Below are 25310 nucleotides of genomic sequence, written 5' to 3' on the forward strand. Positions count from 1 at the left end.
TGGAGGGAACACAGATTGCTTTTCATGCTCCAATTCTGCCTGCTTGCTCTGAGGACTCCTTGGTTCTAGTGTGTTTTCTTAGAAAAATTGTTGATGTTTACTCCATTTCAGTATATAATTATTAATTAGCATACTTTGATAATATTATGGCTTTTAGATGTAAATATGAAAGTCAAGGTCCTGTTGAAAATACCCTGATAGATCATTGCATTTGCATGAAAAAACTGTTTTAACTTCTGTGTCAATTACTGGTTTTTTGTGCTGTCCAAATGTTCACACAGCAACAAGAAGATATTCTTTGATAATTGGAAGATGCATTTTGCTGCTTTCTTTTAATTGAAAGGTATTTGTTGCTATTATTAGTTGTGAGGTGTACCCCTGTCTGTATCCTACAGCTTCTGTAAAAGTGTGTGCTATTAGTAACTTTAAATAAATGTCAGCCAATAAGGACTTTGGGGTTTTGAGAAAACAATCAAGAATGGCAAAAAATGATGGCATACAGATACTCACAGATAAGACAGATCTACAGCATTGCCATTTGTCCTCCTTTCCTCATCGGTTAAGCTGTTTATTATTGCCTCATTTGTATTATCTGCAGACTAGCTATATTGAAGAATGCCTCAGAACAAAGGGAACAAAACCATTTCACAGCAGTAAGTTACATGCGCATGCAGGTAGAGCGATACAAGAAAAGCTTACAAGAGTCTTCTCTTCCCCAGTAGCTTCCCTGCTTTTGCACCCTGTATATCCTGTTCTCTCTAATCCTTTCCTTTGCGTTTGTTTTGGTATGAGTTATATGAATACACAGGTTATCCAGCAACCTTATTTTCAAGTGCCAGTACTATTAAAAGATCATGAGTTATGTAAGCTACAGACTACAAACATGAAACTACAGTCATCTGTGATGTTCTTTTAGAGACATCTAAGGGTTTGTAAAAGTGCTTGTACTGAGGAGGTTTTTGAGAATGTGTATGTAATGTCAAATATGTATTGGTCATTGAAATTTCCCTTGTAGTTCTGATATGGCTTAAAATATCTGTTTTAGGTTTGCCAGAACCAAACAGAGACAGTATATTCCAAGGACTGAGAATGGATCAAGGATTCTACACATCTAAAGACTTCCTACCTTTGGTAGCAATGGCAAGTAAGCCAGGTGTGTGATATTATGTTTTTGTTGTAATCATGTTCAGTATGTCATTAGCAGTTACTGATATATCAAAATGGACAGCTGGTTACACAGCAGCACATCCAATTATGAAGCACCTCCCAGTGAATAGGTCTGGGGCAGGGTTTTCTCTTGGTGAGTTGCAACCTCAGGAGTGTGGTCAGGAAAGTCAGTCCTAGAGACTGTAAAGCAAATAGTCATATATAAAAATATAAGTACATGGGAAATCATTACCCCTAATAAGTTATATTTGTTATTTTGAATTATATTCAAAAGATGTCATAAGCTTCTCATTTATATAAAGTAACTTGATATAAATAGTATATATAAGATGGTCTGAAAAAATCTGATATTAAAGAAGGTGTTGCCAACCCATATAAGCAGCTGCTTTGTATATTGTTGATAAATGATTTTACTTGATCCCAAGCCATGTGCTGCATGTTTTACAGACACATTTAAGGGAGCACTAATTCCTTACCCAAACAACTTACAGTCTAAGACTCAGAACAACAGTAGTATGCCAGGAGTTAGTAAGACAGCACTCAGTTCATAGGCACCAAATGCAGTCTAGTTTTATGCTTTTACATCTTTTTTTTGAGTACAGATGGCTGTGTTTGCTCCCCAAGGAGTATAGCTGCTTTCAGTGGTCCTGAATGTGAAGTCATAAGCCCCAGATGGATGTATGAGATGGAGCTCGAGATTTCTACGCCATGTTCCCTCATGGTCTAGATTCCCCAATGTGTTGATAAAAAAGAAATTCCATGTACAGTTTTCTGGGCATATACTTAGCGCAATATGAGGTCTTGTACATAGGACCACATATTTAACCACACATATACCTTTTTTATCTACAAACTGATTTTCTTCTGAGCATTCAGAAATTTCTTTTAGTGTCATACAGGGTTGCCCCCGTATTTAGTAGACTTCCCATAAACAATGTGTTGAAGAATATATCTTCTGCAGCAAATCATTCTGCGTATAAAAGTAAAGTTTATGCAAAATACTTAGGAAGGGAAATTCTGCATCCCATTAGTCCCATCTCTCTGCTATTTTGATCAAGTGCTTATTTCTGTCTGTTTTCTTAAGCTCATAGTGACCTCAAATGGGTTGGGAGAAAAGGCTGGGGTTTGTTTGGTTTTCTTTTTAAGAAATAGATGTTTAAAAAGGAAACAGATTGAGACTCTGAATTGCAAAACATTTGTGGATTAAAAAAGGAAAAATAAATCCTGCAAAAGAATGCCCTCTTGTAATAATTTGACTAAAAATACTTTACAGAATTCTGTGTGGACAAGTAATAGTCATGTACTGTATGTCACCTGCCGACATGAGGATCCTATATATTGTGATCTGCATCTTTTAGAATGTTGCAAAGTAGCATTCTCGATTTGCCAGGATATGCAATGATATTTTTTTATATTAAGTCTATGTCGTGGTTTAACCCCAGCCAGTAGCTAAGCACCACACAGCTGCTTGCTCACTTGCCCCACCCAGTGAGATGGGGGAAAGAATTGCAAAAAAGTAAAATTTGTGGGTTAGGATAAAGACAGTTTAATGGGACAGAAAGGAAGAAAATAATAACAATGATAGTAATAATAATAATAATATGACAATAATAATAAAAGGATTGGAATATACAAAACAAGTGATGCACAATGCAATTGCTTGCCTCTCACTGACCGATGCCCAGTAGTTCCTGAGCAGCGATCGGCCCCTCCTGGCAAACTCCCCCCAGTTTATATACTGGGCATGATGTCACATGGTATGGAATACCCCACTGGCCAGTTTGGGTCAGCTGTCCTGGCTATGTCCCCTCCCAGCTTCTTGTGCCCCTCCAGCCTTCTTGCTGGCTGGGAGTGAGAAGCTGAAAAATCCTTGACTTAGTCTAAACACTACTTAACACACTGATGTTTTCAGTTGTTGCTATCAACATTATTCTCATACTAAATCCAAAACATAACACTATACCAGCTACTAAGAAGAAAATTAACTCTATCCCAGCTGAAACCATAACAGTCTACAATGAAAAAAAGGATGAACTTTGAAGAACTAACCTTTTCTGACTGACAGTAGTAGTAGCTCTTTGTTGTTGTCTGTTAATTAACATGGTCTCTTTTACTTAATTTCCTAGTGTCTGTCTGCAGCTGTAGCTACCTCTGGCTCTCTAAAGCATGGAATTTTAAAATAAAATATATGTGTCCTATATCCAGCTCTATCCTTTTTTTTTTTTACAATGACATTTCTCTAAATAATAGACATAATAGACTTATTCACAGTAAAATAGATATTCTGCCTGCTTACTAAGTTCTGAATACCACTTGTTAATATACTTTCCTCCAAAAGGGGTTCTCCTTGCAAATACATAAATGTGAATTTACCTTGGGAGTGGCCTTGTCACCAAGAGCAAAGTGAGCTGCTGTGTCTGATCCATTCTAGACAAGTCCTGTAATGGCACTCTGAGCTGCCATTCCCCTGCTGCGCTTGTGCTTTTTCCACTGCTCAATGTACAATTTTTGTGAAGGATTAAGTTCATTAAAAATAAATGAGAAAAGTTTAGAGAAAATTTTAGAATAAGAAGCCTATTAAGTAAATAGTAAATGCAGTGCCATATGGGGGGAAAATGATAGCATTTGCCATACATTAAGCATTTTAGAAATGGAGAGAGAATATGTGTATTAGGATGTTGTTTCTCACTCTGTTTATATGTCTAAATTGAAAGCATTGTTTACTTGAACAATACCTGTGTTTCTTCACAATTGCATGTGAAAATCTGCTGCTACTATAGCAGGATACTCGAGTTACAGTGCAATAATTAAATGGCCAGCTTAGCACCTCCTGAATGAAATTATCACAAGCTCATTGAGAATATAGTTTTATATTGTTTATGGCATTATTTTTTAAATTGCAATAATTTGCATAATCAACAGTTGTATTTAAACTTGTGATAAAGTGCAGTCTCATGCAAGCAACACACACAGTTCAGTTTTACTTAAGTATTTCTTGTATAATCAAATAATCAAATACAAGCTGTAGATGATGAACACATAATGTTGTCATTCTCTCCATTAACTTTTTGCAAATTGTGTGTAGAAAGCCACTGTAGATTAAACATTTTCTCCCAGTGGAAGATCTAGGAATTACTGTAATAACAATATTCTTTCTGCCTCATGTTCAGCTGCTGTAGAGAATAGCCTCTCAGAACTGTGTCATTGCCAGAACAGTGTCAGTGCCTTGTAGAAAATTGACTGAGGGGACTAACTTTGAGAAACTATTACACAAAACTATCAACAACTGGTCATCTTTTGAAAAATACCAAGTATTATTCTTTATAATCTGTTAAAAGGTGTTATTTTTTTTAACTGGGAGGATAATGAATATGATAGGAGAGAAACTTACTTTTTGAATAAAAATGTATCACATTACTAATTTCAACCTGACAGGACCCACAATCCTACAAACGTGTTGTCATTTGAATTCTTTCCAGATAGAAAGGTGCAGCTGCTTAGAGTACTGACTATGAAATTATGTATATGAGCATATCTTAAAAATGGAAATAAAACTGTCTTTCAGTGAAGCAGAATAATTTGATAGTGACACTCCATGCTTGGAAACTGTAAGATGCAATTTTACACTGCTTTGAGTACAAGTACCTTTTGAGCTGTCATGCAGAAATGGTTTCTCTACTTGAAAATGGGGTTTTCCTTTCATCTTTCAGGGATGTGTGCCTGTCACTCTCCATTGCCATCAATACATGGAACTGTGATTGTACTTGGGGCAGGAGACACTGCTTTTGACTGTGCAACATCTGCTTTACGCTGTGGAGCTCGTCGCGTGTTTGTGGTCTTCAGGAAGGGATTCACTAATATCAGGGCTGTCCCAGAAGAGGTAAAACTAAATAACAGCATTTATGAGAAGGAATATTGGTTGTTATTTCTACAGGGCCTGAAAGTGTGTTCTAGGTACTTGGAAGACATCTACTAAAGGTTTTGTTTATAAAATGCTCTTAAAATGTATAAATGTTTATTGACGATCTGAGGCCCACTTTATATAGTCTCTGTATAAATAATTTTCCTCTGTTGTACCCGTTTCCTGTAACGTCAGGGAGGTGCTTTTGCATACAGGGGGTAGAATTTCTTGTAAATTAGAAAATACAGTAAAATTTTTAATCTTGGAAGCACCCCAGAGATCAAACAGCCATTTGAGTATTGTAGGTGACTCTTCAGGTCATGGTTAGATCCTAGAATGATACCTTCTGGCTGCTGTCTAATGAATCTCAGTGATCTTGACATTGCCTTGGGAGCCTATAAAATCTTGTAAGAAAATTACTTACAGTGATTTTGGCTTTGAATCACTGCCAATGGCAATAAAGCAATGTCATTTATCACAGATTTCAGTGTTGAGTTTGATTTTTAGTTTGGCTTTGCACTTTGGCATTTATCAGGACATCTGCACATTTTGAAACTGACTCTGCTTCCTCAGTATATTTATACTACAGGAGATTTTTTTCAGTTTAGATCTCCTTATTTTGGTGGTCTTTTTCCATTATCATTTATTTCATACATACTTCACACTTTTGTGTAGTTGAGGATATCAGGACATGTAATGCATCTTTATAATGAGATTTATGGTAGTTTGGTCATCTCTTTCAAGAAGGTGGGCATCTTGGAGATCTTGTAGAAGGGGAATAGAAGTGCAAAAAAAGTAATAGAGGGTCTCTTGATGAATAATTTACTTCTGTTGCACTTCATTTAAGAATCTAGACACAATGAGATTACCGAAGCCATTGAACAGACAGACTCATGTGCTATTCAGATTCTTACTAATCAAGAATCAGCTGTCACTCTGAACCAAAATCTTTGTTAGCAGCCTGAGTAAATTCCTAAAAGTTTTCAGTGTTTGTACTCATCCCATCATGCAGTGGCCTTGAAAAAAAGTAAAATAAAAGTAGCTTCAGCTAGTAATGGCCATGCTAGAATGATGTCAGGTTAGATATTACATATTCAAAAAAGTTGTCATGTAAACATAGACAATCAAATCCTGAAGATTTTGCTAAGACAAAATGCTGTTTGACTTCAGCAGGTTTACCACAGGAGAGATTCAGAAGATCTTAACTATGGATTGTCACTCAGAAAACTGTTGTTTGCACGTGGTGGTCAGCATTTAATAACATCTTAAAATCACAGTAAACAGAAATTAGGGCATATACTTAATTAATACTAGACCTCTTCTTAAAAGACACAGATAGTTGCATAAGGTAACTCTTTTGCCCTTGAAGGAGTTATACCTATTCAAAGTAACAGACAACAATAAGAAAATATATTGGAGAAATATTTGCATTGCAAATTTACCTAGTGTCACTGTCTAGAACTGCTTTTCTTAATAGCACGAAAGGCTCTGAAGTTGGTATTAAGATGACTGTATACCGTACACAGGTGACTTCTACTACAGGAGAATGCGTGGTAGCATCTTGAGTCAAAAAATGTTGGGGTTTTTGTTTGTTTGTTTGTTTTTTCATAAAAACACAACAATGTTCAAGTTATATATTTTATTGCTTCTACTCTACAGATGGAACTTGCAAAAGAAGAGAAGTGTGAATTTCTACCTTTCCTCTCCCCTCGGAAAGTTGTACTTAGAGGTGGACAAATTGTTGCTATGGAGTTTGTTCGAACCGAACAAGACAATGAAGGAAACTGGAAAGAAGATGAGGATCAGGTTGTCCGTCTGAAAGCTGATGTGGTGATCAGTGCCTTTGGCTCCGTTTTAAGTGACAATAAAGGTAACCTTGACTAATGCATTCTGTAAATGCTGATTGTTATTTTAGCTGCAGCCATTTCCTGTCCTTTGACAGTTTTGTGAAATGAGTCGTCTGGAGGTTACACAGTTTGTGACTGCTGGTCCTTCACAGGAATTTCTTTGTCCTTTAGGTATACCTCTTAGAACAAAACTTGAGGCTCTGATAACAAAGTAGTTTTCTGTATATCATTGTATAGAGCAGGAACTCAGATTAGAGGTACAGTTGCTTAGTATATATCTTCCTTTCCTCTCAATGCAAATGGGATCTCAAAGAATACTCTTGGGGATTTCTTCTGGTCTCACTAATTAACTTTAGAGAAACTCATTATACTACAACTTTGAACTGAACTGATCTGATCTTTGAAACTTTTTTTTTTTAATCTATTAAATTAAGCAAGAATTAGGACAGATTCATTATTGTGGTTCAGCTGGTCTGGGTATCACTCATTTCTTGTGCATACGCAATAAAACTAAGCTTTGGTCTTAAAAATTAACAATTACATAGTTCCATATTAAAGATACAGAAATTGCCATACAGATGGCATTTCAGAGATTGAACAAATTGTCTGGCTGTAGCAGAAAGAGAGCTGAAAAACATGAGTACAACTCAGAACATGGGAACTGAGCAGAGCTCAGACTGTTCTCTGACACTAGGTTAGATTTAAAGAGTTCAGGCACATTCATCAGATGTGCCTCGAAAGTAAAAAACACTGACTCAGCAGAAGACAGATTGATAAAATGAATAGATCTTCAGCCTGGAGATGCTCATCAACATTAGCAGGTTCTGAAAGCCTTAGTGATCGATGTGCCTACCTCTCCAGGGCATGGTCATGCCAGCCAACTAACCCATGACATGGTCCTTTGGGTATAAATGCTCTGACGGAGGACTTGGCAAGTGCCTCAGAGTGCGTGTCGCCAGAAAATTTGGTAATTAGATACTGGTTCTGCCATTGCAAGGGGAATTTCAAAATTTCTTAGCATAACATGAGTTTTTGAATCTTTTCAATCAAGGAAAATCATAAATCTAAAATAATCTAAGCAGAGTCTAGTAGCATTTGTGGTCATACCTCAGACATAAAATGTATGACTTCTCACATCTGCATTTTCTGTGTATGCCTCATAGATAACACTGTTTTAAATGAAGTTCAAGAAATGAGTTTTCTGATAGTAAGATTTTCTAGAGTTACTGGTAAAATTATACAAAAAGTGTACTCAATTCACAGGAAGACAAAACATTAGTTAATGAAAATAAATTATAGGTCCCATTGAAGAATTTTAGAATATAGCCGCTAGCAGAGTCGTCTGTAATCTGAATGAGCTACTCGGTGCTTCCTGTTCACCAGTCCAGTTGTATATAAAGTTAAACCATCATATAGCCATGAGAAGAGTCTAAACACTCCTACAGTAAAAAAGAAGGATCGACCTGGTTCCCTGAGGAACATGTGAAGTTAATTCCAGGAGCATTCCTAGCTTATGTGTGTTACTATTCCTTGGGATAGGTTCACGCAGCTTAGGCTGTTATCTAGACAGCAACTGCACCCAGCTACGTACAGTGCTAATTACTCAGGGCTGCCTCCTGCTCTGCAGTTGCCTTCTGCTCTAAAGGACACAGGAGGTGCAGCCTATGTCTCTTTGAGAGAACAGACTCCCATTCCACTTGGAGATGTATTGATGTACAAAGAGTCTGGCATCTGTGTTGGTCATTTTTTAGGGCTCAGTCTAACCTTCAGGAAGCAGGGAGAAAATTAAGAATTTTTTTTAATCTTTAGGAGATTCATGAATTATACCAATGGTGGAGTTTACTTGACTGAGAATTTTAGAAAGTGTTGTTGTTGTTTTTAAAACCCTCTGTTTAAGTTTTTTGAAAGGTTTTCTAGAACCTCATGTGGTAAATCAAATATTAGCCTGTGCAATCAGTATGTTTTGTTGTGATTCATAGACCCTGTGATAAAGGAGTGATTCTGTTTTCTCCCACATTAAAAACTGCTTCAGCTAAAAGGTTGAACTTACTGTGTTGCTTAGCCATAATACTGTGCCAGTCTTGTATCTCCTAGTACGCATTCACTGTCTAAATTAGTTGTTGTGAGGATTTTAAATAGGAACATAAAATAGGAGGGGAACAAAGTCATGCAGTGAGCTGATCATGAAAGAAGAGAGTCATTTACCTTGGGGGTGAGCAATACACCTCATTTTCACACTGTATTTTTGGTGTAACTGCTGTTAGAATAGCAATCAAATAACAAGGAAAAAGGCAAGGCATTTGTTCTGGATGTTGTGAAAGTGAAAAGAAACTAAGACATGAGGAAACAAAGTGTTTATTTTGAGCATACCATTTCAGTTGCTTTTAAATCTCTCTTTTTTGACTAAGCTGTCTTAATGAAAGTCAAATTTGCTTTTCACCATTGAGCTGGATTACAACCAAATCTCCAGGCTACCTCGACATACATAACAAAAAGAAATGAAAAAAAAAACCAAACCCAAACCAACAAAAGCATCTTATCTTCTTAGTGTTTTGGTTTTTTTAAAAAAAAGGAAGTGCATTTTTGTATTCAAGAGAGAGAGAGATTTAAGTATTCTCCACCAAAAGATGGAGATGAAAATACTGGAGGTACTTAAAACTGGACAATGCCATGAGCAAACAGATCTGACTTGGAACTTGCTCTAACTTTGAAGAAGGGGATTGTCTAGGTGACCTTCAGAGGGCCCTTCTAGTCTGAATTATTCTGTGGCTGAATGACTCAGATGCAGGTTGAATAAATGTGTTAATTGTTGCTCATGCAAAAAGCTCTATCAATTGACTTAATTCATAAGGCACCTCAGGGAACTGCAAATGCAGTATTGATAAGGGCTAAGCTAGCAGGATATGTCCTATTTGTTATTAATATTGTTAAATGCTGATGCTACTGATAGAAGAATAAAGAAAATACTATGAAAACCAGAGGGATTAAAAGCAGACTTAGCCCCAGTTCAGCAAAGTCTTCAGGGCAGCCTTGATGCTCATGTTTTAAAGTTCTGTTTAATAAGACATAAGCATGTGGGTGACTGCTGTTGTGAGCAGAAATAGCTCATAGGTTAGAAAGCTTTTTCTAGTCTATTATCCTCAACATGGTGTTTCTTATTCTTGCACGTTAACTGTTAAATTTGCAACTGAAATTCCATGTGCTCACAGTAGGTATTTAGTCTTTTTTGTTTTGTTAAAATAAAATGGTGAATGTGTTTTTAAGCAACAGTTCTAGTAGGTATTCATCCTCCCATTGGGAATCATGTAAATGCATCATTAATTTAAAAAAATGGACTCCTAAGTCCATTTTATGCTCGGGAAGTTGCTAATAGACAAAACAGGAGAGTTGCCTTCTAGACTATTTTAAGAACATTACCACTTTACTGAAACCAGTAAAAAAAACCCCAACAAATTGTTCAAATCAAACTACTACAGATGGAGTAAGAAAAATGTTTTGCTTCTTGTTGAAAAAAAACATTTTGCAAGCACAAGCTTCTTTTTTTTACTGCATAGCTTGCCAAAGCCTTCAAGCCATCATAACTGACCCACATAAAGAGCTGTGAGAGAATTTTGTACCTTTCGTCGTGTTCCTGCTCTTTTGCTTGGTTTGTTATTTTGGAGGCCTATCACATATTAGTGAATTACTGAAATATCTTCTGTCACCATTCCAAATTGCAACTACTCAATATATACAAATGTAATTCTGTGTACTCCCTATCACTGCGTACAGCCTCAACATCCATCTTAACACCAGTCCAGTTGGTTTTAAAGTCTAAACATTGAACAACCATTTTCTTAACTATTTTGTTCTGTTAAGCAAAAGGGAACAATATTTTTGGACTGCAAAATTTTGCACTGGAACAAATGTCCTTGCTCTGATCTATTTTCCTGAATTTCTGAGGAGAAACAATGGAGAAATTATGGAAAATAGTACACTTGTTCAAAGCACACTACAAAATGCAGTGCAGGACAGGGGACTGAGGCAGGATAGGGGACTGGCAACGTAAGTTTAGTTCAACACTCTGTTTAGCAGGCAGCAGTAAAGAGGAAGTATTCCCATTTACCAGAACACTGAATCTTAGCATGATAATGTTGTATAATGTATTATGCTGTACGTTTATTTTCCTGGAAAGACAAAAAAGGGGCATGCAAAATGTTTTGGGTTTGCATGGCAAGCTTTTGGTAGCGGGGAGGGCTACAGGGGTGGCTTCTGTGAGAAGGTGCCAGAAGCTTCCCCTGTGTCCAACACAGCCAGTGCCAGCCAGCTCCAAGGCAGACCCGCTGCTGACCAAAGCTGAGCCCATCAGCGATGGTGGTAGTGCCTCTAGGGTAACGTATTTAAGAAGGGGGAAAAAACCTGCAGCCAAAGAGAGGAGTGAGAATATGTGAGAGAAACAACTCTGCAGACACCAAGTGAAGGACAGGGAGGAGGTGCTCCAGGCACCAGAGCAGAGATTCCCCTGCAGCCTGTGGTGAAGACCATGGCGAGGCAGGCTGTCCACCTGCAGCCCAGGGAGGTCCACGGTGGAGCAGATATCCACCTGCAGCCCAGGGAGGACCCCACGCTGGAGCAGGTGGATGCCTGAAGGAGGATGTGACCCTGTGGGAAGCCCGCACTGGAGCAGGCTCCTGGCAGGACCTGTGGATCTGTGGAGAGAGGAGCCCACGCTGGAGCAGGTTTGCTGGCAGGACTTGTGACCCCGCGGGGGACCTGCACTGGAGTAGTCTGTACCTGAAGGTTTGCACCCCATGGAAGGGACCCACACTGGAGCAGTTCATGAAGAACTGCAGCCCATGGGAAGGACTCACAATGGAGGAGTTCATGGAGAACTGTCTCCCGTGGGAGGGACCCCACACTGGAGCAGGGGAAGAGTGTGAGGAGTCCTCTCCAAGGAGGAAGGAGCAGCAGAGACAACTTGTGATGCACTGACCTCAACTCCCATTCCCTGTCCCCCTGTGCCGCTGTGGAGGAAGGAGGCAGAGAATTCAGGAGTGAAGTTGAGCCCATGAAGAAGGGAGGGCTGGAGGGAAGGTGTTTTAAGATTTGGTTTTATTTCTCATTATCTTAGTCTGATTTGATTGATAATAAATTAAATTAATTTTTTTCCCCAAGTTGAGTCTGTTTTGCCTGTGATGGTAATTGCTGAGTGTCCTTAACTCGACCCATGAGCCTTTCATTATATTTTCTCTCCCCTGTCCAGTTGAGGAGGGGGAGTGATAGAGCAGCTTTGGTGGGCTCCTGGTGTCCAGCCAGGGTCAACCCACCACACAAAAATATCCAAGCCAACTCCAAATACTGCCTTTGCAAAACCCCCCAGAAACAGTAGGCTATTAGTGAGCAAAAATGTTTTATTAAATCTTTGGTAGAAGCTAGGTATTGCATGGTAACTGAAGGGCAAAATTTTATTTCACATTTCTGGGAATCGGTCACAACTTTCAGATACTGTGCTTTTACTTTTAGTATGATGGTCATCTCGCTTGGGAACTGCAGCAGCAAACCCCAGAAGGCTTCCTAGAGTATAACTACTGTCCCCCCAGTATAGTTCAACATACAGCAAAGATAAATTTGCCCAAGTAGTTTCCAATTTTATTATTTAACCCACTCCTAATTAATACTTATTTCTATAGATTGAGAAGCATTTGCTAGGGAAAAAGGGAAAAAGCTTGCAGAGCTCTGAGCTCCTAAGTGAAAAATACTTTAGTTTTCCTTTGTACAAATCCAGAACTTGAAATGCTACAGAAGCCAGTGAACCTGCAAGGAATGTTGACTTTCTTCCCACAACCTGCTCAGACAGCTAGGTAACTTCAGCCTCAAAGCACTGAAGCCTTGAATATCTAATGAAAGACTAGGAGGGAGAAAGAGAGGTGGCTGTGATGCCCTAGCTGGGAGTGCCCACAGGGGTGACCTGGTGTCTCCCTGGTAGCAGAACATCTGCCTCACATGCCCAATATAGACTTTTAGGCACCAGACTTTTTAAAAAATTGTTATATAAAACTGAAATTTATATAGATTCCTAGTGAAATAGGTAGGAGTTTTCCTGCTGAGTCATTTGGAATAGGATTTTTCTCCACAAGTAGGTTTACTGCATGAGTTTGAGTGCAGCAGTTCCACACCCTGAAATGATTACCAGTTCCAATATGTAAAAGTGGTGGGCTTCATGATGACTTCTAACACCCTGTTAGCTTAGAGCAGGAATTCTGCTCTTTCACCTGATAGGCATCAGTACACATTTGCTTGCTGGTGACAGGCAGAAAACAAAATCAGTACCAGCTTGCAGCAGGAGCCTCTCCTAGCATACCTGGACTCAACTTTATACAGTCAAACCACTTTTTAATCCTGGTTCAGTATGCTAGTGGGGCAGAGACTGGGGGAAGCATGATTGTGCTTTTCTTTATTTGCTGGGCATTTAGACTGGGCAGTGTCAGCAGTTAATCATCTATTGGTGCATGTGACAACTGTTACAGTATATTTGTATTTTTCTGAAGTATTACTACTATTCACTGTAAAGGAATTCTGTAAGATGGATATCAAAAATAACAATAATGAGCTACTAAAGCTAAAATTACAGGAACTTATGAAATTGGTTAAACATAAAAACCATTAAACTGTTTATTGAAGCTTCACAGATATACTGCAGCTAATGAGCATTTCTGCTATTTAAATAAGCCCAAATTGAACACACATTACATGGATACATAATTAGTCATGGCAGTCAAACACACACAGACTCACTTTTAAAGCTTTATTTGAGGAATCTTTTCCATTTGATTAGTTTTGTTAATTAAAATATTTTTTCTGTATTCACTTATATTTTAATATTGTTTTTGCAAGTGCTATAATTTGCTGCTGCTTTTCCATTTATGTTTGTTTGCTCTCTGAATATAGAAAATTTGGAATATATATTCAGAACTGTCCTTTGTTTGGTGTTGTGTTAGCATGACTTGATAGCATCAGAACAATTCAATTGTACGTTGTCTTTCATCCAGAAGGATCTTTTCAAATTATATATAATATCTCACCAGCATATGGAAGAGAAGGCAGCACAGCCACAGGATTGTACTTTTAATTTTCAAGAGCAAAGCTATGTTAGTTTCAAACTTTAAAGGATGTGAGGATGCAGGGATTTAAAAGACACTCTTTTCTTTACCCCTGTCCCAAATCATGCACCAACAAAAGCATGTGCTATCTAGTTTGCTTATTGTTCAGTGTCGAACAGCAAATCAGGGAACTGACAGTTAGGGTCACCTCCTTTCAAGCTCAGGTTTGGCTCTTAGACCCTCTCTCACCTCTCACAGGGGCAGAGAAGGGACTTCCCTTTGTGAAGACCAAAGTTCTTCCCCTTCTTTATGCAGGTGGGCTAGGAGGTGGTCCCTTCAGCCTCACAGTTGCCCCAGGTACCAGATCCAAATTGTGATGATGTTAGGAACTCTTATATAAGATGCTTTTAAATCATGCCCTTATTTTTACTTAACCTAAATCTTGGAGATTATAAAGACAGAAGGAAATAGCTGCTGGATACCATGTCAACCTTGCCACCAGGGAAACGGTCTTTCCCAATTTTAAAAATACTGATCAGGAAGACAAATCTCCAGGCCCTGGGGAGATGTTTCAGGTGAAAGTATGTTGGGCATTCTTTGCACTCAAAAAGCTTCTGGTATAATTATGTCCAGGCAGGTATTTTAGCACAAAACAATCCAAAGATAGATTTGAGAAATGTAATAGATCCAGGATAACAGAGGTAATACCCTATTTTTCCACAGGATGAAATAAGTAGTCAGAACTTCCAGTTTTATATAATTTCTTCTGAAAAACTACATCTCTGATAGCACGTTGCCCTCTAATACCTTTACTGTGGTTCAGTCCTGTCTCAGAGAAACAAAAGTCATCTATTAAATCCCCGATACCAAATCCTGCAGCACTGAGTTTTCCCCTGGGTTTTTTCCAAACATGTCTTTACAAGCCTGTACATATTTAGCTTGCGAGAAATGTCTAGACCACATGCTGAGATGGTACCACTGCATGCAATAAGTTGTCCTATATATGACAAATATAAGACAATCAAAAGCTTTCTTGAAGTACAGACAATCTGGGACATAAAGAGAAAGTTAATGTTTTGATTCTTAATAAATCGGCTATCAGCCATTATCAGCACTTTCCTTTTTAAAAAAAGATACCAAAAAACCCCCAAACCCAAACAAGCAAACCAAAAACCTCATTTTCCAGACTGAAAAATATCTCAGTCTGAAGGTTGTGTTTGGTGTGATCTTTCAGTAATTTAAGTATTTTTAAAGGAAACCATTTCGTAAGTTTTTGATGCTGTTACTATGCAAATATTATTTTTGCCAAGTTAAGCCACAAGTATATGCGCTGTGGGAGGGATTGTGCAAGCAATAGGTCTTGAAGATAAATTAAATACTTCTAATAGGAGAACCTACTACAGTCTTTCAGCTTAAAACTGTCATCTATGATTCTGGCTTCTGAACCAGTTGCAAAAAAGATACTTTGGATTTGAGTCCTCTGGATATATGTTTATGTATGCCAAAGGTGAGGAGGAGCATGTAGGTGGGACAAGTAGGTGACAATGTTTGTGCCTTGCTTCCTATTTTATGATTTTGCCCCTAATTATAAACAGCCCCTGCTTTGAAATACACTTCTAATATATGATTTGGAGGTGAAGGGAGATACAGAGTCTGGGAAGAAAATTCCATCACGATGATGTGCAAGAAAGATGCATTTGAAGCTTGCTGTATACTCAGGCATGCGCTGGGGCAATACTGTGACTTTGCCCTTGTACTGGAGAAATATTCTTGTCTTAAACTGGCAGGTTTCTCTTTTACATATATGACAGCACAACTACATCAGTTTAATTGACCTTAGCAATCTGCATCTGCTACTGGTACGTCCCTGAGGGACATTGCAATTTTAAGCTGCATTTTATTGCAGAATCTTCAGTTCTTGTAGACAAAGGTATATAAAACCCCCTCATTTTGATATATGCCATCAACATTTGCTAAAAATATGATTCTCTGTGAAGCTACTTTGAAGTGTCTTTGCGATTATAATAAAATAATTTAAAAATGCAGAATAAAAATTATGTTAATATAGAGCAGGAATATTTTTTCCTGAGCATTTATATGTATTTAATGCCATTTGTATAATGCCATGCAGTATAAAAAATTACTTTTTTATTTTCACATCTACTTTTTTTTTTAAGGACAATAGTAGTTCATGTGCAGAAAGCCTATATGTGCTGTTTACTGACATGAAAAAAATTAGGATATCTTAATGAATGCTCTAAAAAACCATCAGAAATTGCAGTGAAAAAGATACAAAATCTATTGTCTTTATGTAAGCATTTCATTTTGATTGTGTTTTTATGGTTTTATTCTTAATATACGTAACAAGTTTCAAAGTGAGCCCTACTTTCAGGATGTTCTGAGTTTAAATATTAAGTCAGGATAGTTTTGACTTTATTGAAACATATCTTTTTCAGAATTAAATTTCTTTAAAACCAACACACTTTGTCAAAGCCAAATCTTTGGTAGCATAACATTTCCTGGTGGGAAAATGTTCCATCTGAAAATTTTCAGCCAGGTTTAATAATGACCTGTCAGAAAGTAGCAGAGTATCATTTCTGTTGTGAGGGTTAATGAATGTGGGAAGTAAATTATGGAGATCTAAATGAATTTCTAGAAATTGTAACAGAAACATTCTTTTTTGTCAAAAATCGTATGCTGCATATTAAGTTGCACAAAGGAGTATATGGTAGGTTACTCAAGAGAAAAAAATGTTGATATGGTAAGTGCAGTACAAAGCTATGGGCGGAGGAAGAGGAAGAAAATTTGTTTTTCCTTTCTTAATATTGTTCATTAATAAGGTTTTCAGAAGTGCTGGACTTTTTCCCTGGGAGATGAATGATGCCAGTGAGAATGACTTTGTGAATCCCAGCTTCTGGGATATGCAGTGTGTTCTCAGGGAGTGACCAGAAGAACATTAGCACCAATTATTTCTTGAGCCTGCGTCAAGTCAGTCACTTCTTGTGACACTTGTGTACGTTTATTTTGTATGCAAGTATGGCTTTGCAGGCACACAGGAACTGGTTACTTTTCTGATGCTACTAAACTGTGGTTCCATGTAGTGTATGCTGTTTTTCTGTCTGAGTCCTGTTCGTAATTACATACCTCCACTAGCTCAACAAGAGTGTTTATGTATGTAAAAAAACTTTTCATTTTTACTGAAAATTTACATTTAAGTAAGTTAAAGAACTTGGAACTGCTTTACTAATTGTTATCAGTGTATATCTGACAGATTCTAGCAACAGTGTTTTCTTTTTTCTTTTAACATATTTGTCCTCCACTTTAATTACAGTCAGAGAGGCCATGGCACCTATCAAGTTTAACAGATGGGGTCTTCCTGAAGTAGATCTGGAAACTATGCAAACAAGTGAACCCTGGGTTTTTGCAGGGGGTGACATTGGTGGTCTTGCTAACACTACAGTGGAATCAGTAAATGATGGAAAACAAGCTTCCTGGTACATGCACAGATACATACAGGTGACTTTTTAAAAGTATTTTTCTCTTTCCCATTTCTATCTGGTTTTAGATACTTTAAAAGAATAATTTCATTGTGGTTTAGATTAAATGTACAAGTTTTGAGAAACTAATACGTAGATTATCTGGTGATTTGAACATTACAGATTCATTCAGCTTGGATCACATGCTTGAGTTTGGGTAGTTGAACCCAGCTTTCTTACATTATCTTAACACTGAAATCCAAGCAACATTTTCTTGGCCTCAGCTCTGAATTATGCTCAAGGGTAGGAAGCCTCCCTGCACAATACACAGTGCAAGTAGAAGTCCTAATTGGGTAGTTGCGGAAAAGAAGTGAGCCCATCAGTATTAAAATATAAAATCTCCCAATAGTGCCTAAACTAAAAATTAAATATTGCCAATGTTGTTACATAGGGAAGACATTTTTAGTGTACTAACAGTTTACAGAGTACTCATATTATCTACACTGGAACCAAAGGTTGGTCTGATGAGGCTGATAAACTGGACACAAGAACCTGACAAAAAATAAACACTGAATGCACAGAGGAAAATAACACAAAGGAGAATTTACCTGAGAAATGTGAGTTTAAGGCTTACAGAACAGAGGTTCAAAAACCTGGTAACTGCATGTTCCCTTTTGGTGCTCCTTACATGTTGCTGACTGAGCACCTCTGCCCTAATTTTTCTAGTAAAAGAAAGAGCACAAAGTCTAGAGGAGCTGCAGAGGAACCTTCAGAGACAGGAGACACAGCCTGTGTGGAGAACCAGCTGACAAAGAGTGCATTCATAGTGCAAGGAACTTTTTAGAAGCATGGTACATGATTCATTCTCCCACAAAAAGAGGTTTGAACAACTGAAGTTGGGACTGTAACAGCTCGATGTCTTTCTCCCCCATCCATCTGCTCAAAGCCTCTCTGATTGCATGTTTGTGCAATTTCATGCTGTTGGGGTCTGATTTCACTTCCTAAAAATACTTCAACTGAAAGCTTGTTGTTAGTATCTGTGCATATTTTTTCTCACTTGTTTTAAAGCACTGTTTGTGTCCTGCCTTCTTAGACCCTATGAAAATGCAGAGTGTGAAACATCTTTAATCCCTGACCTGCTTGCTTAATTTCTCAGTGCACTGTGAATTTGGGTAACTGTGAGAGGGGGAGAGAGGGGTATCTCCTCTTTGTCTCCTTCCTCTTTAACCTCTAGAAATACACACATCACTTAAAAAACTTCCTTTATCATCTTGCTTACTCCTCAAAGCTTACTTTTTTTTTCCCTTCTGGAATGTATTTAATACCTTGGGAAAAATCTGAATAGTCATGGCTTGAGAATTAGAATTTTAAATGGAGCAAGCTTGTGATATTAGAGCATTTCCGTTACCCTTTGTAGGTTTCAAGGCAGCTTATTCAACCTTACGGTCTCACCAGGAAGCTAATGGGAAAGCCTTACAGCAATCTTCACAGGAAAGTTTCCAAATGTCAAGTGTCACCTTTCCAGCTGTTAGATGAATGGGTTGCCCAGGGGCATTTATTTGGATGTGCAGCCCTTGTAAAATCTGGTTGCTGTGGTTCAGAGTGCTGTAATTTGGCAATTTACTTCACCGGTGTTTGGACCTGGTAGAAATTTAAGTCACTAGAGGAGAGTTTGTTTTCTAAAGAAGTTGTTTAGAGAAGGATTGTATTACCCTGATGTTTATAGGGGTAGGTATGTGCATGTATGCGCGCCTTTGCATGCATGTGCATGCACGTGTTCAATTCACAGCCCTGTATTCTGGAAACTTCCAATATCAAGTGAGAAAACACCCTTACACACTACCTTATTTTCTCTCTACTGTGAGATTCTAAGGCAAGCAGTCTTCCTGTCATCTGAGTGTCTGAATTGAGTACACATAAAATTTTAAATAAATACATTGATACCATCTATCCATTTGCATTTTAGTAACAGGAATAGGTAGCCATTTCCAAAATTGCCAACTATCTCAGCACCAGGATCTACCAATAATGCCATCAGCCTTTAGCAAAATAAAACTATTCCATGGGATTTCTCAAGCAACCCAAGACCATGTCAAAGACTGAAACTCAAAACCACCATCCCGACTACTTGCAGAATGCACTGTTTGAACGGCACACTGCTTGTATCCCAACCTACTCCAGGCAAAAGGCTAAGCAAACAGATGGGCCTGATATGTGCCCTGAAACTCCAATCGCTGCAAGCTCTGGCACATGGTCAAGTGAAGCAGGAGATCCAGACTCAAGGACTCTCCAGCAGAAATGCCTTATGTTCAAAACTGCGAGTTATTTACAGAAGCTTCTTGGCTGCTCTTATGCTGGAAACTTTCCATCATTAGTTGCCTAAATATCTCCTGCCTCTTAACATATTCCTCCCACTGTATGAAGCATAGGTTCATCTCAGAAATTGTTGCCTGCAGCTGTGTCAGGTTAGTTTCTATAAACATGACCAGTCAAAGCCCAACTAGGGATAGTTATAGTAGAACCTGTTAGAAGATATAGTCAGTCTTCCTAGAACTGTTCTTTGCAAATCATTAGAGATCCAAACAGAATCAGCTTAATTCATGCAACTACTATTCACAACTTTTTTTCAGGATTCAACCTTTTTTGTTATTCTGTGGATGATGTAAAAATTTCTGTAAAATACTCTTGGTGATTTATTTAGTTTGGGGATTGTAATGGCCCTCACTTTTGTCCAACAGTGACTTTATGATCTTGTGTAGAAGCAATATAGGCTGCTGTTCTCTTTTATGCCTCAGTTACCATTCATTTCTTTTCGATTAGTGAATGGGATTTAATAATGTAATAGTTATATTCAGGGTAATTCACAATTATTGCAGGGCTAACTTCTGATTTTCTATGCGTGCCTTGAGAGCAAAGACAGCTCTCACATCGCAATTCTTCCAGTATTTTCTTCCTGGACCACTGCACCAGCCTTAAATCTTCACTCCTGCTCTATTCATATGCTTAGCCGTGGAGCATTTTCCCATACGTGGCACTCAAGCTGCCTTCTTCTTCTTACTAAAATCCCTCTTACAAAGTGACTTTTCCTCTCTGGTTCACAATAAGTTTTCTTTTATCTAAATCTATTTTTTCTTTACAGTAATCTTCCCAGTATGGACACTTTCTTTTATATTTTTCTTAGACTGAAATGTACATGATACACTTATAGAAGGGAGAGCTAGATCCTAACTGATATAAACTGCACTTCACTAAGATGCTATTCAATATGAATTTTGAGCACATCACTGTGCTATTTTGAACCAGTGTTGTATATTTGCTTTTTTTTCTTTATCTATGCTGTCAAAGAATATATGGGCTTTGTGTCTGAAGAGTATAGTTGTTGATCCTTTTATGAAGGTTGACCATTCTCATATATTCCTTGAGCATGCATGAATGTACATTATTTCATAATCAATACCAGAGATGGGTGGTTCCCAGGAAGCTTGTCTTCGAAGCCGTTAGTTATGTTGTCTGCTTCTTTTCAGGATAACCAAAGGAAAAATTGAATGTCCCTTTGTTTAGCTAGAACAACATATGAAACACTAGCATGGAGACAAGTAGCAAAGCAGCATTTGCAAAAAGGTGGAGTAAATGCAAGTGCAGGAAACCTGGTATTTTAGTTGCTTACCACTGAGTAAGCAATATGTCTGTTCCAGAAACAGAAGGCCAGGAAGGAGCTTAGAATATCTCTGTCCAACTGGACAGAGCCCTGAGCAACCTGCTTTAGCTGACCCTGCTTTGAGCAAGGTTGTTGCACTAGTAGATGGTCCCCAGGCATCCCTTCCAACCACAACCGTTCTGAGATTGTATGAAATAACATAAACATACTTAACAAAGTTTAAATGTATTTAACAAAGTTAAATAATGGCTAATCGGAGAGAGGATAGAAGCAGCACATGCAAGGGAGAAAAGATATGTTTTAAGATCAGACTTAAAAATAGAGAAGGCAGGAGTGAGATGAAAGTATTCAGGATAACTCTTCTAGGCAGTAGGATTTGTAGAGAAGGCTCTCTATTACTTGTGAAAAATAACAGTAATACAACTACTCACTTTCACAGTCTATCTTTGTTAAGGGCGTGAAAATGGAGTTAGACCATATCGCTGTGGTTAAGAATTTTCTCCATCTAAAGAAAATGAATGTCACAAATTGTATCAGGTCTAAAGATGAGTTCCTGTCTCTCAGCCCTACACTACAGACTATGCTGCTTTTGCCTCTAGGCATATCCTGGTTAGAGCAAGCTGGGGCCACTGCATGCAGTGTGCTGGGGATTTTTCAGCACCCTGTTCCAGTATCCAAAAAGTTGCTGTGACTGGAACAGTAAGTACCTGTAATATTGGTAGCTCAGCTGGTTGGCATCAAATTAGGGGAAGAATGGGCCACACTTTCTGTCCTCTACTTTTACAAATCAAGGAAAGAGTTATTATAAATAAACCCTTGCCTGCAGGCTTTCTTTTCCTATTTGTTTGTGCAATATCAGGGAAATCCTTCATTATAAAGAGGATTTTACTTTCAGGAAGCTATAAAACGTTTTAGTTTGCCAAAAGTTTTGCTTTGTAGAAAACAATGCATCAGGGCTTATTTCTTTTATAAGTATTGTGCTGAAAGGAAAAAACAGCAAAAAAACTAAATGGAGCAAAAAGGGAATTGATATGAAGGAGAGAGATAAATTTGCAAGGATGTACAGCCACTGGCTACTGAACCTTCAGCTGCATCCTGCCCCTGTGTGTTTTTAAAGACTTGGTTTATTCCATTGAAACCTTTTTTCAGTCCTCGCCCTGCCACCTCCACCTGCGTCACCTTGTCATTAACAAAGCATTAGGCACATCTTGCGGTTCTTGAGTGTGTCTGGGTGGAATTGTTTGTGGTTTTGCTCTTTGTGAGGGAAGTTTGGCAGGAAGAATAGGCCTCTTTGCATATGGTTTAGGAAGTGCCTTATGACCAGTTTGCATGAAGGCATGCAGGAGGCAAGGCCTATTTTCACATGGGTGTATTCAACCCCCTGGTTCAAAAGTCTTTCACTGCTCTGGTGGATTTTATTTTTTTGTCTTGTATAGGATTTATTTTCTGTTTTATCACAGAAAGCTCATCTGGGGTCTCTAGTTAAGAATCACTTCCAAGCAACACTCATTTTAGGTGAGAACAACTTTTAGAGATTAATTTGTCCTGCCTGCGAAAAGAAACAATACAATGTAACTTAAGCTGCATATTAAGCACTTAAGCTGTCTGTCTATCTGTCTATAGCAATCAACATTTACAGTTATACAAGCAATTAATAGTTCCTGAGCAATCCTTGGACTGAAGTACATTCACAGAGAATATTTGAACAATTCTGGATAGCAAATGAATTAACAAATAACTGCTTTCAAAATGGAGAATTTTTTACTCACAAGTGCACATAGAGTGGAATTGGCCAAAAACCTTTCCCTAAGTCTTTCTTTGCTGTCATTCTTACAGAATCAAAATCAGAGTGCACTGTAAGAGTTCAGTATATCAGTGTTGATTTCAGCAGATTGCCCCACTTCCAAATATGTAGGAGACAAAAAGTACTAACATTTTAAAAATGCTTTAATTTCAATCGTGTGATCCAGGAAGTTCTGTTTTTGGCATTGCAAACAACATTTTGCAGTTGAAATTTTAGTTAAGAAAGACTAAAAAATATTTAAAGATTAAATCAAACCCAAAATAATCAAAAGACTACTTTTTTTCTTTTCTTTTCTTTTCTTTAATTTTTCAGTTAGCAAAAGCTTTTGGGATGTAGATTGCTGGGCTGATTGGTCTTCTAAGAACTCAGTTTCTCCTGGTGTAGGAAAACAGCCCTGTGGAGTATGACACAGAGGAAGCAGTGAGCATTCAGGAGGGAGGAAATAGGGGATGTCTGGCTTTTTATAAAGTGTGGCTGCATCAGCTGCTAGCTGAGAGAGGTCATGATACTGAAGGGAGTTTGGACCCAAGTGTTAGGGATCTTTAAAAATTAGCTTTTCTCAAAATGTCCACCATTAGGAATGCATTTAGGTTTACATCATTCAGGCTAGGACAATTCCACTACTTTCAGTGCTTTTAAGCCATCAGAAAATTTGACCCCCAAATGTATCCTCTCTGTCCAAGGAATCAAAGATTTGGAGTCAGAATCTGAGATGTGAGTCCAGGCAGTCCCAAAACAAAACAGACATGTGAACATTCAGGTTTTGAACCAGCCTGGGAAACAAAAGGCACTAAAACAAACAAACAAAACCCCTCATCCTATCCATGCTTATTAGTTTTCACAGGTAAAAATGGGATAAGTAAGTTCCTTTAAAAAAACAACCCAAAAGGCAGCAATCTGTAAGTGGCTGAGGTTTTTACTCTGTTACAGAAAATCTTCCCACACCTCCAGTAGTGGTTCTTTTTGTCCTGCTGAAGAAATCTTCATTTTAAGGGTAGAAGAAACTGCTGTGATCTTACTAGGAACACAGACTGTGTAGGGCTTCTCTGTGTTAGAAATCCCTGCTTTATTTCTTTCTGATTTTATTGAGTCAACCATCTGAGTGAGCAAAGATTTTACTTCTACCTACCACAGCCTGATTAGGATGCTGTTCAGTATCCATACATGGAAAAAGATTTTCTCTATATGATTTTTACAGTATTAGATGCAACATTTACATTGAAAGCTTTTTACGGACTCTCCAGAGAAAAGGCTGTCTTCAAAACGAAAACAAAAGTGACTGTGGTGTCACAGCGTAATGTGTATGATGTTCTTTGATCCCAAATCAGAGTCTAATTTTTGTCACCCTTAAAGTATTCATGTTAATACAAAAAATATTAAAACAATAATAGTTTTGCATATATTGATACGTATCCCATTGCATAGGTGAGATAAAATCTTTAAAAGGGGGGGAAAAAGTTGCAGGAGTTCAAAATACATTGAGTTAGAGCTGAGTGATCCTGCACATGGATGCCTTCCCTCATTTTTCACAAGTCCCTACACTTTTTATAGATAGGCAACTGGGAAGAAAACTAGAAACGGTCCGTCTGTGCATACCCTGTTGGGTTTTTTTCAATCTCACTGCTGCTGGCTGCTGTAAGGGAACAGAACTGGCTGTTCAGAATGGCTGAACAAACCTTTGGACTGAACCAGGCTAGTAGTACAGGATGTAAAATAACTGTTTCAGTGTTATTATTGTTCAGTTATTTCCAGCATGGCATAATATTTCAGCATGAATGCTATTTGGACAGAAGATGTTACATATGCAAGTGTTTGCCTGTTTTGCTGATTTCCAAGTCTGAACACATAATAGAATACTTAAGCTTTGGGTTATTATATATTAATTATTCCTTTATCAGGGTTAATAATAGATTATATAAAAATGAATCAGCAAAAATGTCTGTGATTTTTGTTTGTTTTTTACAGTCCTTACATGGTATTGCAGTTTCTACTGTTCCAGAACTACCACTCTTCTATACTCCTATCGATTTAGTAGACATCAGTGTAGAAATGGCTGGACTGAAGTTTCCAAATCCTTTTGGCCTTGCCAGTGCAACCCCTACTACTAGTTCTTCAATGATTCGAAGAGCTTTTGAAGCTGGATGGGGCTTTGCTGTCACTAAAACATTCTCCCTGGATAAGGTAAGGAAATATTTTAAGGTATATTTAGCATGTAACGATTTCTTAGTATGTTTGAAAAATCTGAATCTTTTGGGAATGGCACTATTAAATCTAGCTAGCATAAAGATAGCAGGGAAGTGTATGGTACATTGTGTAGGTCAACTACTCTGGGAGGTTCCAACAGTGCAGTGTAAAGGTGAAACAATTCCTGGTTGTGT

At 38.0% G+C, this 25310-nt stretch overlaps 1 protein-coding gene across 4 annotated transcripts in view; it reads left to right on the forward strand.

Annotated features, from left to right (window-relative positions):
• DPYD (dihydropyrimidine dehydrogenase) overlaps positions 1–25310 on the forward strand; it is a 371706-nt gene that overhangs the window by 167739 nt on the left and 178657 nt on the right. For 3 of the 4 annotated variants that reach the window (XM_075038929.1, XM_075038930.1, XM_075038931.1), the window contains exons 9-13: positions 1046–1153; positions 4878–5047; positions 6728–6938; positions 17326–17510; positions 24898–25113. In XM_075038929.1, coding sequence (XP_074895030.1) covers positions 1046–1153; positions 4878–5047; positions 6728–6938; positions 17326–17510; positions 24898–25113 — 890 coding nt within the window. The remainder of the gene's footprint in view (positions 1–1045; positions 1154–4877; positions 5048–6727; positions 6939–17325; positions 17511–24897; positions 25114–25310) is intronic. The other variant, XR_012652042.1, reaches the window with a different exon arrangement.

This window comes from Buteo buteo, chromosome 10, assembly GCF_964188355.1.
Source record: "Buteo buteo chromosome 10, bButBut1.hap1.1, whole genome shotgun sequence".
Lineage (NCBI taxonomy): Eukaryota > Metazoa > Chordata > Aves > Accipitriformes > Accipitridae > Buteo > Buteo buteo.